The sequence below is a fragment of the Salvelinus alpinus genome, chromosome 2 (genome assembly GCF_045679555.1).
Source record: "Salvelinus alpinus chromosome 2, SLU_Salpinus.1, whole genome shotgun sequence".
Classification (NCBI taxonomy): domain Eukaryota; kingdom Metazoa; phylum Chordata; class Actinopteri; order Salmoniformes; family Salmonidae; genus Salvelinus; species Salvelinus alpinus.
Window position 1 is genome coordinate 97405814 of NC_092087.1, and position 19892 is coordinate 97425705.

At 43.6% G+C, this 19892-nt stretch overlaps 2 protein-coding genes across 2 annotated transcripts in view; both read left to right on the forward strand.

The window, feature by feature from the left end:
• Nucleotides 1-200: 200 nt before the first annotated feature.
• LOC139541880 (perforin-1-like) lies at nt 201-16016 on the forward strand. Its single transcript, XM_071346767.1, has 7 exons — nt 201-206; nt 7201-7523; nt 7780-7968; nt 10351-10579; nt 11006-11317; nt 12340-12515; nt 14754-16016. Exons 1-7 carry the CDS (start codon nt 201-203, stop codon nt 15064-15066), a joined length of 1548 nt encoding a protein of 515 aa, XP_071202868.1. The 3' UTR covers nt 15067-16016.
• The window catches only part of LOC139568357 (perforin-1-like), a 47389-nt gene continuing 33029 nt past the window's right edge, over nt 5533-19892 (forward strand). The window contains exon 1 of the mRNA XM_071390130.1: nt 5533-5652. The gene's annotated coding sequence lies outside the window, so the exon portion shown is untranslated. The remainder of the gene's footprint in view (nt 5653-19892) is intronic.

Below are 19892 nucleotides of genomic sequence, written 5' to 3' on the forward strand. Positions count from 1 at the left end.
GGAGAACAATCGTTACAGAATCACCCACCAACAAAGGACCAAGCAGCGGTGGAAAAAGCAGCAGCAGCGCAAGAAGGAGGAATGGACATGGGAGGACGTTCTGGACGGCAAGGGTTGCTACACATGGGAGGAGATCCTGGTTGGAAAAGATCGCCTCCCATGGGAACAGCTGGAGGCAACCGGAGAGAGGAACCGGCGTTATGAAGGTACGCGGCTAGCACGGAAGCCTGTGAGTCAAGCCCAAAAATGTATTGGGGGGGGGGGGGGGGCTAAAGGGTAGTGTGGCGAAGACCTGAGACCATGAGACCATGAGACCTGCGCCAACTTCCCGATCTTACCGTGGAGAGCGAGAGTACGGGCAGACACCGTGTTATGCGGTAAAGCGCACGGTGTCTCCTGTACGTGTGCATAGCCCGGTGCGGGTTATTCCACCTCCCCGCACTGGTAGGGATAGATTGGGCATTGAGCCAGGTGCCATGAAGCCGGCTCAACGCGTCTGGTCTCCAGTACGTCTCCTCGGGCCGGCATACATGGCACCAGCCTTACGCATGGTGTCCCTGGTTCGCCAACACAGCCCATTGCGGGTTATTCCACCTCCCCGCACTGGTCGGGCTACGGGGAGCATACAACCAGGTAAGGTTGGGCAGGCTCGGTGCTCAAGGGAGCCAGTACGCCTGCACGGTCCGGTATATCTGGCGCCACCTCCCCGCCCCAGCCCAGTACCACCAGTGCCTACACCACGCACCAGGCTTCCTGTGCGTCTCCAGAGCCCTGTTCCTCCTCCACGCACTAGCCCTATGGTGCGTGTCTCCAGCCCGGTACCACCAGTTCTGGCACCACGCACCAAGCCTCCTGTGTGTCTCCAGAGCCCTGTTCCTCCTCCACGCACTAGCCCTATGGTGCGTGTCTCCAGCCCGGTACCACCAGTTCCGGCACCACGCACCAAGCCTCCTGTGCGTATCCAGAGTCCTGTGCATCCTGTTGCTGCTCCCCGCACTAGCCTTAAGGTGCGTGTCCTTAGCCCGGTACCTCCAGTTCCGGCACCACGCACCAGGCCTACAGTGCGCCTCAGCCGGCCAGAGTCTGCCGTCTGCCCAGCGGCGCCTGAACTGCCCGTCTGCCCAACGCCGTCTGAGCTGTCCGTCTGCCAAGCGCCGCCTGCGCTGCCCGTCTGTCCTGAGCCTTCAAAGCCGCCCGTCTGTCCTGAGCCTTCAAAGCCGCCCGTCTGTCCTGAGCCTTCAGAGCCGTCCGTCAGACAGGAGCCGCTAGAGCCGTCCGCCAGACAGGAGCCGCTAGAGCCGTCCGCCAGACAGGAGCCGCTAGAGCCGTCCGCCAGACAGGAGCCGCTAGAGCCGTCCGCCAGACAGGAGCCCGTAGAGCCGTCCGCCAGACAGGAGCCGCTAGAGCCGCCCGCCAGACATGACCAGCCAGAGCCGCCCGCCAGCCATGACCAGCCAGAGCCGCCCGCCAGCCATGACCAGCCAGAGCCGCCCGCCAGCCATGACCAGCCAGAGCCGCCCGCTAGCCATGACCAGCCAGAGCTGCCAGCCAGCCATGACCAGCCAGAGCCGCCAGCCAGCCATGACCAGCCAGAGCCGTCAGCCAGCCATGACCAGCCAGAGCCGCCCGCTAGCCATGACCAGCCAGAGCCGCCAGCCAGCCATGACCAGCCAGAGCCGCCAGCCAGCCATGACCAGCCAGAGCCGTCAGCCAGCCATGACCAGCCAGAGCCGTCAGCCAGCCATGACCAGCCAGAGTCGTTAGACAGTCCGGAGCTGCTCCTCAGTCCGGTGCTGCCCCTCAGTCCGGAGCTGCCCCTTAGTCCGGTGCTGTCCCTCAGTCCAGGTGGGTTAATTTGGAGGGTGGCCATTGGGAGGAGGCTACGGAAGCGGGGATGGACTATGGTGGGGTGGGGACAACGTCCAGAGCCAGAGCCGCCACCGTGGACAGATGCCCACCCAGACCCTCCCCTATAGGTTCAGTTTTGCGGACGGAGTCCGCATCTTGGGGGGGGGTACTGTCACGTTCCTGACCTTATTTTCCTTTGTTTAGCTTTGTTTAGTTGGTCAGGACGTGAGCTGGGTGGGCAGTCTATGTTATTTGTTTCTTGTGTAGGTTCATTTGTTAATTAGCCTTATATGGTTCTCAATCAGGGGCAGGTGTTTGACGTTTCCTCTGATTGAGAACCATATTAAGGTAGGCTGTTCACACCGTTTGTTTGTGGGTGATTGTCTTCCATGTCAGTGTTTGTACCACACGGGACTGTTTTGTTTGTTTAGTCTGTACCTGTTCGTGCGTTCTTCGTTGTATGTAAGTTCACATGTTCAGGTCTGTTGACGTCGTTTATTGTTTTGTAGTTTGTTAAGAGTTTTTTCCGTCTTCGTCATTCTTTAAATAAACAAACATGTATTCATCACCAGCTGCGTTTTGGTCCGATCCATGCTCCTCCTCAGACGAGGAGGAGAACAATCGTTACAGTGGTAAAAACATACAGTACATCAACCCCCCAATCAACAGAGAAAACACACACAGGTACAGACATGTTTCTTGTCTAGGAAGTATTCATCAGTCTGGTTTTAGACCAGGTCAATCTCTCCCTGGTTATAAATGATTTGGTTAATGGATTAAAGGCATCATTGTGCTGCCCTCTCTGTCAAAGGCGTTCTGTACTGTTGATACTGCTAGTTCAAAGGCTTTCTATACTGTTGATACTGCTAGTTCAGAGGCTTTCTGTACTGTTGATACTGCTAGTTCAAAGGCTTTCTGTGCTGTTGATACTGCTAGTTCAAAGGCTTTCTATACTGTTGATACTGCTAGTTCAAAGGCGTTCTATGCTGTTGATACTGCTAGTTCAAAGGCTTTCTGTACTGTTGATACTGCTAGTTCAGAGGCTTTCTGTACTGTTGATACTGCTAGTTCAAAGGCTTTCTATACTGTTGATACTGCTAGTTCAAAGGCGTTCTATACTGTTGATACTGCTAGTTCAAAGGCTTTCTGTACTGTTGATACTGCTAGTTCAAAGGCTTTCTATACTGTTGATACTGCTAGTTCAAAGGCTTTCTATGCTGTTGATACTGCTAGTTCAAAGGCTTTCTATACTGTTGATACTGCTAGTTCAAAGGCGTTCTGTACTGTTGATACTGCTAGTTCAAAGGCTTTCTATACTGTTGATACTGCTAGTTCAAAGGCTTTCTATACTGTTGATACTGCTAGTTCAAAGGCTTTCTATACTGTTGATACTGCTAGTTCAAAGGCTTTCTGTACTGTTGATACTGCTAGTTCAAAGGCGTTCTGTACTGTTGATACTGCTAGTTCAAAGGCTTTCTATACTGTTGATACTGCTAGTTCAAAGGCTTACTATGCTGTTGATACTGCTAGTTCAAAGGCTTTCTATGCTGTTGATACTGCTAGTTCAAAGGCGTTCTGTACTGTTGATACTGCTAGTTCAAAGGCTTTCTATACTGTTGATACTGCTAGTTCAAAGGCTTTCTATGCTGTTGATACTGCTAGTTCAAAGGCTTTCTACATTGTTGATACTGCTAGTTCAAAGGCTTTCTGTACTGTTGATACTGCTAGTTCAAAGGCTTTCTGTACTGTTGATACTGCTAGTTCAAAGGCTTTCTATGCTGTTGATACTGCTAGTTCAAAGGCGTTCTGTACTGTTGATACTGCTAGTTCAAAGGCTTTCTACACTGTTGATACTGCTAGTTCAAAGCCTTTCTGTACTGTTGATACTGCTAGTTCAAAGGCTTTCTGTACTGTTGATACTGCTAGTTCAAAGGCTTTCTGTACTGTTGATACTGCTAGTTCAAAGGTTTTCTATACTGTTGATGACTCACTGCTCGTTCGGAGGCTTTCCTCAATTGGCCTAGACTAGGCTGCATGTAACTGGTTGAAAAATGACTTGACAGATGGAACTCAATGTGTATCTACTGATGGTGTTGAATCAGGTTTCCTGTATATTATGAAAGGTGTCCCGCAGGGGTCTATTCTGGGTCCAGTATGTACTATAAACTAAAGGCATGAACAATATTGGTTTGTTTGTAAAATATTGTAACCTGCACCTGTATGCAGACGATACTGTTGTGTATGCTGTTGTCGCCACGGTCGACCAGGCTCTATCTCAACTTTTACTGTTTTACAGAAAACTTTTATTGACCTTAAATTACTATTAAATATGGGTAGTATTCAGAATGTATTGTTTTCTAGAGCACATAAAAATAAATAATAATTTAAACATTATGTCCTTTGGACGGTGCCCACATCTGTTGACGATAAACTATTATGAATAATATAATTAATAGCATCTGGAAAGACAATAAGCTGTTTTTTTTAAAGCATGGCCGTCTTCTGTAGAAATAGGCCCCGCCTCTTGATAAAAAGCAGAAAGCAGATTATTCAGTCAACGTTCCTACCGGTCCTAGACTCTCATGACATCATCTATATGAACTCAGTTGCCAATTCATTGCCGTTAGATGCAGTTTGTCATAGCGCACTGCTCTTTATTACTGGCCACAGTTTTAATACTCGTCACTGCATTCTCTACCAGAAAGTTGGTTGGCCCTCTGTGATGTCATCACTGCATTCTCTACCAGAAAGTTGGTTGGCCCTCTGTGATGTCTTCACTGCATTCTCTACCAGAAAGTTGGTTGGCCCTCTGTGATGTCATCACTGCATTCTCTACCAGAAAGTTGGTTGGCCCTCTGTGATGTCTTCACTGCATTCTCTACCAGAAAGTTGGTTGGCCCTCTGTGATGTCATCACTGCATTCTCTACCAGAAAGTTGGTTGGCCCTCTGTGATGTCGTCACTGCATTCTCTACCAGAAAGTTGGTTGGCCCTCTGTGATGTCGTCACTGCATTCTCTACCAGAAAGTTGGTTGGCCCTCTGTGATGTCGTCACTGCATTCTCTACCAAAGAGTTGGTTGGCCCTCTGTGATGTCATCACTGCATTCTCTACCAGAAAGCAGGCTGGCCCTCTGTGATGTCACGTAGGTCGATACATTGCTCTCTTATTCATTTATAAATATATTTCCTGCTGTACCTAACGTAATTAATATCCTTTAGATGTACGTGATATAATAGCCGTTGTCAGGGATGGCTAACTCTGGAAACTCCTTCAGAGACAGGTAAATCAGCTTTTAGTTTTTTTGCACCTCACTTGTAATTACAGGCTCATTTTTATGAGAGACATTGGTCTCAACATGACTCGCTATCAAAATAAATGTCCTTACCTGTGTGTGTGTGTGTGTGTGTGTATGTGTGTGTGTGTGTTACATCATCTCTCTCACACACACACACACATACACACACACAGGTAAGGACATTTATTTTGATAGCGAGTCATGTTGAGACCAAAAACTGTTCTGTATAATAGACCATCCCTGGCTGGAGAGACAAACACACACACACACACACACACACACACACACACACACACACACACACACACACACACACACACACACACACACACACACACACACACACACACACACACACACACACACACACACACACACAGCTATTCTGTATAAAATACCATCCCTGGCTGGAGAGAAAAACAGACAGACAGAGAGGAGGGAGAGACAGACTTCATCACTGACTCCAGATCTGAGGACAAACTGAAGAACCACACACAAATTCAAACAGGTGAGTGCATTTGCAACTTAAAAAGAACAGAAAACCTGCATACTGTATGCTCAAAATTACTACCTTTAATTGTTGCTACATCAATTTTTGGACATATAAATGAATGATATTTACCATTTGATCATTGAAGAATATAACTTAGTATTGCCTAATTAAATCAAATTTTATTGGTCTCGTAAAACACATATTTTGCAGATGTTATCGCAGGTGCAGCGAAATGCTTGTGTTTCTAGTGCAGTAACTTCTAACAATACAAAACAATACAAAACAATACACACAAACCCCGCCCCCAAAAATGAAAGGTATTAAGAAATATCAGAACTATTAATGTCAGAGTCTGGAACATTAATACACAGGTATTAAATGGTAATGTGTATAGACATTATGGACAGTATATGAGTAGAAAAAGTGTGTACAGCAGTATTTATATAGGTTGAGCCATGACTAGAATATAGTATATATTGGCCAGGTCGCAGTTGTAAATGAGAACTTTTTCTCAACTGGCCTACCTGGTTAAATAAAGGTGAAATAAAAAAAGGTAAAACAATATGTAACATAATTAAAGTGATCAGTGTTCACTGACTATGTACACAGGGCAGCAGTCTCTAAGGTGTTAATAAGTTTAGTTCAATGACTATGTACATAGGGCAGCAGTCTCTAAGGTGTTAATAAGTTTAGTTCAATGGTCGTTCCCCATCGGAACCCAAAGTATAAGCTTGTTTTACTCCGTTGTTTGTAAACAAAGTAAATGTAAACAAACACTTTATAACCTCATGGTTAAAACTATAACATTGATATCATGGATGGTCAGTCCTTGCATCCATAGCTCTGTCTAGAATGCTTTGTTATTGTTTCACCTGCTGGTTTCCATGACAATAGATCCAGAGATAACCTTTGTCAGATTTGTGACTTCGCAGATGTAAATGTTTTTTTTTTATAACATAATTGTCTATTTCAATTCAAACCCCACAAAAAAATTAATCAGGATGGTGTGGCTTGAATTGCCACTAGCCTACTAACCAAACGAAGGTTTGAGTTGTCACTAGACTATTTAACAAACAATGGTTTGAGTTGTCACTAGCCTAAAAATTTGATCAACTGGGGACATTTTGTTATTCCCCACAAGGACAAATGCTATTTCTAAGGGGATTAGGGTTATGGTTAGAATTAGTGTTAGAATTAGGTGTAGAGTTAGGAGCTAGAGTTAGTTTTCAGGTTAGGTGTAGGGTTAGGAGCTAGGGTTAGTTTTAGGGTTAGGAGCTAGGATTAGGGTTAAGGTTAGGTTTAGGGCTTAGGGAAAATAATTTATTTGTCATTTAATAATTTGTCATTTATTGCAGTTTTGCAATTCGTGTGAAATGTATTTCTAGGTTTGTGTTGAGGTGAGTTTAAACTCTTTCTCTCTTTGCCTTTCATTCCTCTCTCTCTCTCTCTCTCTCTCTCTCTCTCTCTCTCTCTCTCTCTCTCTCTCTCTCTCTCTCTCTCTCTCTCTCTCTCTCTCTCTCTCTCTCTCTCTCTCTCTCTCTCTCTCTCTCATGACCTTCCCAGCCCCTCTTCTCCCTTCCTCTTCTCCTTTTTCACCTGGACTCCGCCCTCACCTGTCGTACTGCCAGCCAATCCCAGTGTGACTCCGCCCCCTTCGTCCCCGGTCACAACCTGGCAGGGGAGGGGTTTGACGTGGTGACCCTGAAACGTAAAGGGGCCTACCTGATAGACCTGACGACCTTCCTGTCCCCCAGTAAATCCTGTACACTGTGTAGTAACCCCCTACAGGGACACAAGCTGCAGAAAATACCCCTGTCTGTTGTAGACTGGAGGCCCTACAGCCACTGTATTGAGGATATCTCCAGCCACTCTCATGCCTCTGTCAGGTGAGTAGGATGGTTTCTGACTGCTTTGGAAAACGTTATATTTACTTGATGGAAATGTTCCTATTTGGACAGGAAACATCTCTCCTCTCCTCTCCTCTCCTCTCCTCTCCTCTCCTCTCCTCTCCTCTCCTCTCCTCTCCTCTCCTCTCCTCTTCTCTTCTCTTCTCTTCCTCTCCTCGTCTCTTCTCTTCTCTTCTCTTCTCTTCTCTTCTCTTCTCTTCTCTTCTCTTCTCTTATCCTCTCCTCTCCTCTCCAGTAACCTGGCAGAGGCCACTGCCAACGAGAACTCTAAAGACTGGAAGGTGGATCTGGGTCTGGAGAAGAGGGTATCTGTTGGCATAGAGATGGGAGGGTCACAGTCAGATATAACCAGATTTGCCAAGAAGAAGACCAGAGACAACCGCTACTCCTTCTTTTCGCAGATTCTCCGCTGCCGCCACTACAGGTAAAAATAATAATAATAACAACAACAATAAAAATAATAACAAAAATAATAACAATAACAATAAGAACAACAATAACAACAATAATAATAATAATAACTAATGGTAGCCTGCCCTTACGAGTGGTAAATCATTGGAAATCAATAATTTGATTCAATGCAATTCCCCCCTCCTACAAATCATCAATGTTTTTATCTGCTCTATAGTAATATTCTCAACTCCGGAGCATTTAAAAAAAACTCTCTTTCCTGTGTTGTCATGGCACCTGCTTTCTCTCTCAATGTTGTGATAGGCCTACCATGATCCCATGTTATCCATACATGTTTAAAACAGTAAAAGCTCCAGAAGATCTTTTTCCGCTGTGCCACTGCACCAGCCCATGACTTGGTCTCATTGAACATTGTGTAATGGCGTCGCGCAGTAGAAAACATTTGTAGTAATATTATGAAGTCGATCACAGTGCGATTGAGATGGTATGATTCAATAAATAAGTTGTTTCATCTGACATGAATGCATGATAAATATATGGTGATGTGCAACACCTAAACCAGTGGTTGACAATTAGGCTATTGTTGCTAGAATTTTACTGTCAAAATAGGACTCCAGAATTGCAGGTTTATTTTGTTTGATTGTTGCTGACATCCATTTTGTGTACAAATATCACATTGGCTAATTCACTTGGGGCTAACCATCTGAAGAAGTGGAAACTCAAAACCCATTAGCTAGATTCATTAATACTAGCCCAAATGATCTAGTGGCCCTCATGGGTGGAATGGAATAAATATTTTTCATGATTTCATAATTAATAAACATGATTTAATTACTTACTAAATGCACTTTAGGGTACTGTTAAACCAAATCATGGTTTTAAACGCCCCAAATATAGAATATTTTGTGTGAAGAGACCAGCTAGAATTTGCGGGTTGCAAAGATGTGAAGACATCCAAGCTGGGAGGGGGATTGTATTTCAACCTCTCTCTCCAGTGTGACCTGACTAATCTACCAGCTCACGTTTGTTATCTATGTTTTAGGCCTTATAAACTTAATCTCCACTATAAAAAGCATCTAGACATTATCTCACATGTCTTTTAGACTAGCATTTGGTTTTCAACAGCAGAGATTTGTATAAACTTTGCAGTCTGTCTCTCTGGTATTTGCAACATTGTTTCAATATTGAAATTCGATCTCCAGCTGTCCCATAGTAATGAATGTGTCGAGTCCGGAGCTTTTCTCAGCCAGTGGAAATCACGAATCAGCTGGAATAATTTTTATTGGATATTTACAGAGAAATATCAATAGAAAACAACTAAAACGAAGTTAAATGCAGCTAATTTGAGTCGATTGTTGAATATTAATATTACTATTGTGACGCATAATTGCCATGGTAATTTGGAAAGTCAATGAGCATTATGGGTAATGTAGTCATTCTACAAATTCTAAATTGACCTAGAAATGCTTCCATCATTTACATTGTGACACCATGGTATCCTAGGGATACAGGACATTACAAAACACAAAAACTAGGAAAATAAACCGAACACATGGAATATTCAGTGGACAAAACATTAGGAACACCTTCTCTTTCCATGACTGACCAGGTGAATACAGGTGAAAGTTATGATCCCTTATTGATGTTACCTGTTAAATCCACTTCAATCCGTGTATATGAAGGGGAGGAGACAGGTAAAGGAAGGATTTTTAAGCCTTGAGACAATTGAGACGTGGATTGTGTATGTTTACCATTCAGGCAAGTAGGTACCAGGCGCACCGGTTTGTGTCAAGAACTGCAACACTGCTGGGTTTTTCACTCTCAACAGTTTTCTGTGTGTATCAAAAATGGTCCACCACCCAAAGGACATACAGCCAAACGGACATGCCTGTTGGAAACATTGGAGTCAACATGGGCCAGCGTCCCTGTGGAACGGTTTCGACAACTTGTAGAGTCCATGCCCCGACAAACTGAGGCTGTTCTGAGGTCAAAGAGGGGGGCAACTCAATATTAGGAAGGTGGAACACCTTGTTGTGTTTTGTACATACAATGTTTTGTACACTCACTGTAAAGTTGACAGTACCATGTAAGAGGACGACACGCTTCTTTTAAACCTAAAATTAAATAAATCGGTGCAAAATTGTAGGAGGAGATCCACCCGCAACTTAGAAGGCTTACAGTATTATAATATATAAATAACTAGAAGGGTCATTTTCCTGAATGAAAAAGAACAAAGAACTGGGCATAAGCCTGTGGAAACGCAGTCTAAGTAGCCAGAGAATCTGAAGTCAGATCGACAGTCTGCAACATACTAGACTCCAACCTGGAATGCCTTCTTGATTGATTGATTGATTGACGGATTGAACTGTGATTGACGGATTGAACTGTGTTCCAGTTATCGCGTGTCAGACAGCCCTGCTCTCAGCGCTGAGTTCCGGAAGGACATCGATCTTCTGCCCAAGATCTACTTCTCATACTCTGAGACCTCTAAGGCCCAGTACCGCCGGCTCATAGACACCTATGGGACTCACTACATCCGCCAAGTTGACCTGGGAGGCAGGCTGACGATGACCACAGCAATACGCACCTGTCAGGCTTCACACAGTGGCCTCTCTACAAACCAGGTCCTCAATTATTTTCATATTTAGAGTGTTTTGGAAATGACGCCATTTTAGCGCCTTTAAGCATTCCATTTCTCCATCCATGACACGTATTTGGATTGTACTTATATGCATTGGTTCAGTTAAATAGCGTTGGTTCAGTTACATAGCATTGGTTCAGTTACATAACATTGGTTCAGTTACATAACATTGGTTCAGTTACATAGCGTTGGTTCAGTTAAATAGCATTGGTTCAGTTACATAGCATTGGTTCAGTTACATAGCATTGGTTCAGTTACATAGCATTGGTTCAGTTACATAGCATTGGTTCAGTTACATAACATTGGTTCAGTTACATAACATTGGTTCAGTTACATAACATTGGTTCAGTTACATAACATTGGTTCAGTTACATAGCGTTGGTTAACATTCAGAACATCACCTCCTCAGGTTGAATCCTGCTTGTCCACAGGTCTTGATGTGGGCCTGGGGAGAAGTAAAGTTTCTCCTAGCGTCCAAAGTTGCTCCAAAGTTCTGGACAACCGTGACTCGAAGACCTCCGACAGCTCTAGCTTCCTCAGCCACCACACCAATGTGGTGGGAGGCTCCGGTTGGCTGGGGGAGCTGTCACTCAACCGTAATGACTCAGTGGGGTTCCGTAGTTGGATGAGCACCCTGAAGGACCGCCCTGACGCCATCTCCTATTCTCTGAGGCCTCTGCACCTGCTCATACGCGACAAGAGGGTCCGGGAGAGAGTGAAGGTGATCTTTTGTTGTTGATATACAGTACTAGTCAAAAGTTTGGACACACCTACTCATTCCAGGGTTTTTCTTTATTTTTAATATTTTCTACATTGTAGAATAATAGTGAAGACATCAAAACTATGAAATAACCTATATGGAGTCATGTGGTAACCAAAGAAGTATTAAACATATTAAACATATTGAAATTCTTCAATGTAGCCACCCTTTGCCTTGATGACAGCTTTGCACACTCTTGGCATTCTCTCAACCAGCTTCACCTGGAATGCTTTTCCAATAGTCTTGAAGGAGTTCCCACATTTGCTGAGCACTTGTTGGCTGCTTTTCCTTCACTCTGTGGTCCAGCTCATCCCAAACCATCTCAATTGGGTTGAGGTTGGGTGATTGTGGAGGCCAGGTCATCTGATGCAGCACTCCATCACTATCCTTCATGGTCAAATAGCCCTTATACAGCCTGGAGGTGTGTTGGGTCATTGTCCTGTTGAAAAACAAATGATAGTCCCACTAAACGCAAACCTGATGGGATGGTGTTTCGCTGCAGAATGATGTGGTAGCCATGTTGGTTAAGTGTGTCTTGAATTCTTAATAAATCACGATTCTATATGTGTTATTTCATAGTTTTGATGTCTTGACTATTATCATACATTGTAGAAAATAGTAAAAATAAAGAAGAACCGTTGAATGAGTAGGTGTGTCCAAACCTTTGACTGGTACTGTACATGATGTACATCAAGGCTAATCTATTATGTTTTGTTATATTCTATTCTGTTCTATTCTGTTATATGCTGTTCTATTCTATTGTGTTCTGTTATATTATTTTCTGTTATATTCTATTCAGTGCTGTTCTGTTCTATTGTGTTCTATTGTGTTCTGTTCTAATTAGTTTTCTTCTGTTCTATTTTGTTTTGTTCTGTTCTAGAGATTGGAGATTCTTGTCATAGACTACATGAATAAAACCTAAAATTGGGTTGTTATATGTTATATGTCAATTAATATGTTAACATTTTGTTCAAAATACAAAGGAGGCTGTCCTAGATTACCTGAAGGAGAATGCCCTCCCGAAGAGCACCGGAGAACTGTCCTGTGGGAGCCGTGACCCAAACTGCTGCCTCAAAGAGTCCTCGAAGGGAACACTGGAAGTGACGGTGGACAAAGCCTGGGGTCTGGCAGGAGACTGGTTTTCTGGAGTCACTCATTCGTAGGTTATGTTACTGTGCCTTAGCCAGCACATTTGTCAACTAACTCAATCAGGTGTGAGAGTGTTGGACTGGATTAAAGGTGTGGCTGAATCAGGTGTGAGAGTGTTGGACTGGAGTAAAGGTGTGGCTGAATCAGGTGTGAGAGTGTTGGGCTTGTGTAAAGGTGTGGCTGAATCAGGTGTGAGAGTGTTGGGCTGGAGTAAAGGTGTGGCTGAATCAGGTGTGAGAGTGTTGGGCTGGATTAAAGGTGTGGCTGAATCAGGTGTGAGAGTGTTGGACTGGATTAAAGGTGTGGCTGAATCAGGTGTGAGAGTGTTGTACTGGATTAAAGGTGTGGCTGAATCAGGTGTGAGAGTGTTGGACTGGATTAAAGGTGTGGCTGAATCAGGTGTGAGAGTGTTGGACTGGATTAAAGGTGTGGCTGAATCAGGGGTGAGAGTGTTGTACTGTAGTAAAGGTGTGGCTGAATCAGGTGTGAGAGTGTTGTATTGGTGTGAAGATCTAAATGTCATGTTTTTCCCTATACTACGCTCCTTTATACACTATGTAGAGAATAATACGCCATTTAGGACTCACCCCAGCTGGGGTGGCCCCAGGATTGAGATGCATCCAGCTGCAGATCCATGGCCTGTCACTAAAAGTGTACCCTCATTAAAACCATAATTGGGGTCAATTCACATTGAAGTCAGTCAATGCAGGAAGTAAACTGAAAAAGGTCATCTACTTTCAATGGTTTCTCAATAAACCGGAAAGGACAAACAAATGTTGTCAAAAATTCATTTTTTATTTTTATTTTTATGACCAATCCTTACTAAAACCCTGACCCTCACCGTCTACTGGCCGTGGCAAACACAGGAAAGGAAGCTAGGAAAGGAAAGAGAGCTAGGAAAAGAGGAAAGGAAGAGAAGAGAGTTGTGTGTGGCTGGGATTCACCACAACAAGTAGATGATGATAGCATTAGCTAGTTTTAATGACAGGCCACTTTTAGTGACAGGCTAGTTTTGGTGATCGTCTAGTTTTAGTGACAGGCTAGTTTTAGTGACAGGCTAGTTTTAGTGACAGGACACTTTTGGTGACAGGCTAGTTTTAGTGACAGGACACTTTTGGTGACAGGCTAGTTTTATGGTAGGCCACTTTTAGTGACAGGCTAGTTTTAGTGACAGGCTAGTTTTAGTTACAGGCCACTTTTAGTGACAGGCTAGTTTTAGTGACAGGCTAGTTTTAGTGACAGGACACTTTTAGTGACAGGCTAGTTTTAGTGACAGGCTAGTTTTAGTGACAGGCCACTTTTAGTAACAGGCTAGTTTTAGTGACAGGCTAGTTTTAGTGACAGGCTAGTTTTAGTGATAGGCTAGTTTTAGTGACAGGCTAGTTTTAGTGACAGGCTAGTTTTAGTGACAGGACACTTTTAGTGACAGGCCAGTTTCTGCAGTTCTCCAGCCTGATCCTGTAGCCAGGAGCTACAGTTTATAAGGTCGGACCACCCTCTTGTGGCATGTCATGGTAAATGAAAAGTAAATAAAAGGATTGGCCCTTTTTTAAAACGCATAAAATCACATACCCAAATCTAACTGCCTGTAGCTCAGGCCCTGAAGCAAGGATATGCATATTCTTGATACCATTTGAAAGGAAACACTTTGAAGTTTGTGGAAATGTGAAAGGAATGTAGGAGAATATAACACATTAGATCTGGTAAAAGATAATACAAAGAAAAAAACTACAGTTTTTTAAATATTTTTTTTGTACCATCATGTTTGAAATGCAAGAGAAAGGCCATAATGTATTATTCCAGCCCAGGTGCAATTTAGATGGCCACTAGATGGCAGCAGTGTATGTGCAAAGTTTTAGACTGATCCAATTAACCATTGCATTTCTGTTCAAAATGTTGTATCAAGACTGCTCAAACGTGCCTAATTTGTTTATTAATAACTTTTCATGTTCAAAACTGTCCACTCTCCTCAAAAAATAGCATGGTATTATTTCACTGTAATAGCTACTGTAAATTGGACAGTGCAGTTAGATTAACAAGAAATTAAGCTTTCTGCCAAAATCAGACATGTCTATGTCCTGGGAAATTTTCTTGTTACTTACAACCTCATGCTAATCGCATTAGCCTACGTTAGCTCAACCGTCCCGCAGGGGTCTCACCAATCCTGAAGAAGTTTTAATTACCCAGAGCAATCCCCTGTATTTCTCTCCATTTTGTTTCCAACTCCCCGTTTCTCTACTTGCTACAGGTATGCTGTGGTCCAATACGGCACATCTCCGCCCAAACAAACCCCTGTGATCAAATCTTACAATCCTGTGTGGAACACTGCCTTTAACATGGGGCGCGTGGACACAAACCAGGCGCTAAAGGTGGAGGCCTGGGATCAAGACATGATCAGCGATGACCTACTGGGTGGCTGTACCATCGTCCTCCAGCAGGGGACACACAGAGAGGAGTGTGGGGCCAGCTGGGGAGGCATCCAATTCACCTACAGTCTCACCTGTGACCCACACCTGACCGGGGACCAGTGTGAAACCTACAAGCCTTCCACCTCTGGGTAGTGACACCTGGATAGGGCATTGAGCTCATTGGCTCCTTGGTTTGACGTAGACTCCTGTAGTATGGAATAGTCTCGGTACTGTCTCTACTCTTTAGGCTACAGTAAGACTCTGCATCTCTTCTCTAGCTTTTCCAGCCACAGTTCAGCTCTATGATCATTCCTTTACATCTCTTCATGTCTTCATCTGTTATGTATAATCAGGTGGTATATAGGATTCAACTGACTCTGTCATTCAACTAAATAGGGACTATACTGTTGATTGATATTCTGTATATCATTCAACTAAATAGGTACTCTATCGTTGTTGATATTCTGTATATCATTCAACTAAATAGGTACTCTATCGTTGTTGATATTCTGTATATCATTCAACTAAATAGGTACTCTATCGGTGTTGATATTCTGTATATCATTCAACTAAATAGGTACTCTATCGTTGTTGATATTCTGTATGTCATTCAACTAAATAGGTACTCTATCGTTGTTGATATTCTGTATATCATTCAACTAAATAGGTACTCTATCGTTGTTGATATTCTGCATGTCATTCAACTAAATAGGTACTCTATCGTTGTTGATATTCTGTATATCATTCAACTAAATAGGTACTCTATCGTTGTTGATATTCTGTATGTCATTCAACTAAATAGGTACTCTATCGTTGTTGATATTCTGTATATCATTCAACTAAATAGGTACTCTATCGTTGTTGATATTCTGTATATCATTCAACTAAATAGGTACTCTATCGTTGTTGATATTCTGTATGTCATTCAACTAAATAGGTACTCTATCGTTGTTAATATTCTGTATATCATTCAACTAAATAGGTACTCTATCGTTGTTGATATTCTGTATGTCATATAGTTTCAAGGGAGAGGTTTTCTGCATGTTTCAGGGCTTTCTCTTTTTTTAACAAATAAAACAATAACGCTTGATTATTCAAACCAACGCTTGTTTGTGACCTAAACTGATTTCATTTTACATGACTAGTACCTCACATTGAAACCTCGAGCTACCAATATATTTTACATGACTAGTACCTCACATTGAAACCTCGAGCTAACAATATATTTTACATGACTAGTACCTCACATTGAAACCTCGAGCTAACAATATATTTTACATGACTAGTACCTCACATTGAAACCTCGAGCTACCAATATATTTTACATGACAAGTACCTCACATTGAAACCTCGAGCTAACAATATATTTTACATGACTAGTACCTCACATTGAAACCTCGAGCTAACAATATATTTTACATGACTAGTACCTCACATTGAAACCTTGAGCTACCAATATACACTGCTCAAAAAAATAAAGGGAACACTTAAACAACACAATGTAACTCCAAGTCAATCACACTTCTGTGAAATCAAACTGTCCACTTAGGAAGCAACACTGATTGACAATAAATTTCACATGCTGTTGTGCAAATGGAATAGACAAAAGGTGGAAATTATAGGTAATTAGCAAGACACCCCCAATAAAGGAGTGGTTCTGCAGGTGGTGACCACTGACCACTTCTCAGTTCCTATGCTTCCTGGCTGATGTTTTGGTCACTTTTGAATGCTGGCGGTGCTTTCACTCTAGTGGTAGCATGAGACGGAGTCTACAACCCACACAAGTGGCTCAGGTAGTGCAGCTCATCCAGGATGGCACATCAATGCGAGCTGTGGCAAGAAGGTTTGCTGTGTCTGTCAGCGTAGTGTCCAGAGCATGGAGGCGCTACCAGGAGACAGGCCAATACATCAGGAGACGTGGAGGAGGCCGTAGGAGGGCAACAACCCAGCAGCAGGACCGCTACCTCCGCCTTTGTGCAAGGAGGAGCACTACCAGAGCCCTGCAAAATGACCTCCAGCAGGCCACAAATGTGCATGTGTCAGCATATGGTCTCACAAGGGGTCTGAGGATCTCATCTCGGTACCTAATGGCAGTCAGGCTACCTCTGGCGAGCACATGGAGGGCTGTGCGGCCCCACAAAGAAATGCCACCCCACACCATGACTGACCCACCGCCAAACCGGTCATGCTGGAGGATGTTGCAGGCAGCAGAACGTTCTTCACGGCGTCTCCAGACTCTGTCACGTCTGTCACATGTGCTCATGTGCTCAGTGTGAACCTGCTTTCATCTGTGAAGAGCACAGGGCGCCAGTGGCGAATTTGCCAATCTTGGTGTTCTCTGGCAAATGCCAAACGTCCTGCATGGTGTTGGGCTGTAAGCACAACCCCCACCTGTGGACGTCGGGCCCTCATACCACCCTCTTGGAGTCTGTTTCTGACCGTTTGAGCAGACACATAAACATTTGTGGCCTGCTGGAGGCCATGGTGGCAGCGGGGTTATGGTGCATTCGAAAGTATTCAGACCCCTGGACTTTTTCCACATTTTGTTACATTACAGCCTTATTCTAAAATGAATGAAACAGTTTTTCCCTCATCAATCTACACACAATACCCCATAATGACAAAGCAAAAAAAAACTGTTTTTTATAAATTTTAGCCAATTTATTACAAATAAAACACTGAAATATCAAGCATTCAGACCCTTTTCTCGGTACTTTGTTGAAGCACCTTTGGCAGTGATTACAGCCTAGAGTCTTCTTGGGTATGACACTACAAGCTTGGCACACCTGTATTTGGGGAGTTACTTCCATTCTTCTCTGCAGATCCTCTCAAGCTCTGTCAGGTTGGATGGAGAGAGTCACTGCACAGCTATTTTCAGGTCTCTCCAGAGATGTTCAATCGGGTTTAAGTCCGGGCTCTGGCTGGTTCACTCAAGGACATTCAGAGACTTGTCCCGAAACCACCCCTGTGTGCTTAAGATCGTTGTCCTGTTGGAAGGTAAACCTTCACCCAGTCAGAGGTCCTGAGCGCTCTGGAGCAGATTTTCATCAAGGATCTCTCTGTACTTTCCCTCGATCCTGACAAGTCTCCCAGTCCCTGCCGCTGAAAAACATCTCCACAGCATGATGCTGCCACCACCATGCTTCACCATAGGGATGGTGCCAGGTTTCCTCCAGATGTGATGCTTGGCATTCAGGTCAAAGAGTTCAATCTTGGTTTCATCAGACCAGATAATCTTTTTTTCTCATGGTCTGAGATTCTAGGTGCCTTTTGGAGAACTCCAAGCGGGCTGTAATATGCCTTTTACTGAGGAGTGGCTTCTATCTGGCCACTCTACCATAAAGGCCTGATTGGTGGAGTGCTGCAGAGATGGTTGTCCTTCTGGAAGGTTCTCCCACCTCCACAGAGGAACTCTGGAGCTCTGTCAGAGTGACCACCGGGTTCTTGTTCACTTCCCTGACCAAGGCCCTTCTCCCCTGATTGCTCAGTTTGGCCGGGCAGCACTAGGAAGAGTTTTGGTAGTTCCAAACTTATTCCATTTAAGAATGATGGATGCCACTGTGTTCTTGGGGACTTTCAATGCTGCAGAAATGTTTTGGTACCATTCCCCAGATCTGTGACTTGCTACAATCCTGTCTCGGAGCTCTACGGACAATTCCTTCGACCTCATGGCTTGGTTTTTACTCTGACATGCAGTCAACTGTGGGACCTTATATAGACAGGTGTGTGCCTTTCCAAATCATGTCCAATCAATTGATTTTACCACTGGTGGATTCTAATCAAGTTGTAGAAATATCTCAAGGATGATCAATGAAAACAGGATGCACCTGAGCTCAATTTCTTGTAGGGCCTGGTCCGGCACAATCAATGTCTTTCACCTCCGACAAATTAAGGTTAGTGATAGCTATTCTGATGTCACAACGCTAAGTTTGGTCATAGGAAATTATTGTGGAAACATCTTTTCACTCCAAATCGCTTTTGAGAATCAATTCACATTTAGATGGAGTATTTGGCTGTTTTGACTGGCTGTTCTGACTGCCAGAGCCAGTTTACCTCTGAACATAACATACAAGGTCCTTGGATGTTAAAGTAGCTTAAAGTGGCTCGACTTTCATTCACACAATGGGCCTAAACTTTAACAATATATTATTGGGCCTAAACTTGAACAATATATTCTTGGGCCTAAACTTTAATAATATATTCTTGGGCTAGTCACCTAAACATTAACAGCAGATTCTTGGGCTAGTCACCTAAACATTAACAGTAGATTCTTGGGCTAGTCACCTAAACATTAACAGTAGATTCTTGGGCTAGTCACCTAAACATTAACAGCAGATTCTTGGGCTAGTCACCTAAACATTAACAGTAGATTCTTGGGCTAGTCACCTAAACATTAACAGTAGATTCTTGGGCTAGTCACCTAAACATTAACAGTAGATTCTTGGGCTAGTCACCTAAACATTAACAGTAGATTCTTGGGCTAGTCACCTAAACATTAACAGCAGATTCTTGGGCTAGTCACCTAAACATTAACAGTAGATTCTTGGGCTAGTCACCTAAACATTAACAGTAGATTCTTGGGCTAGTCACCTAAACATTAACAGCAGATTCTTGGGCTAGTCACCTAAACATTAACAGTAGATTCTTGGGCTAGTCACCTAAACATTAACAGCAGATTCTTGGGCTAGTCACCTAAACATTAACAGTAGATTCTTGGGCTAGTCACCTAAACATTAACAGCAGATTCTTGGGCTAGTCACCTAAACATTAACAGCAGATTCTTGGGCTAGTCACCTAAACATTAACAGCAGATTCTTGGGCTAGTCACCTAAACATTAACAGCAGATTCTTGGGCTAGTCACCTAAACATTAACAGTAGATTCTTGGGCTAGTCACCTAAACATTAACAGCAGATTCTTGGGCTAGTCACCTAAACACTAACAGCAGATTCTTGGGCTAGTCACCTAAACATTTACAGC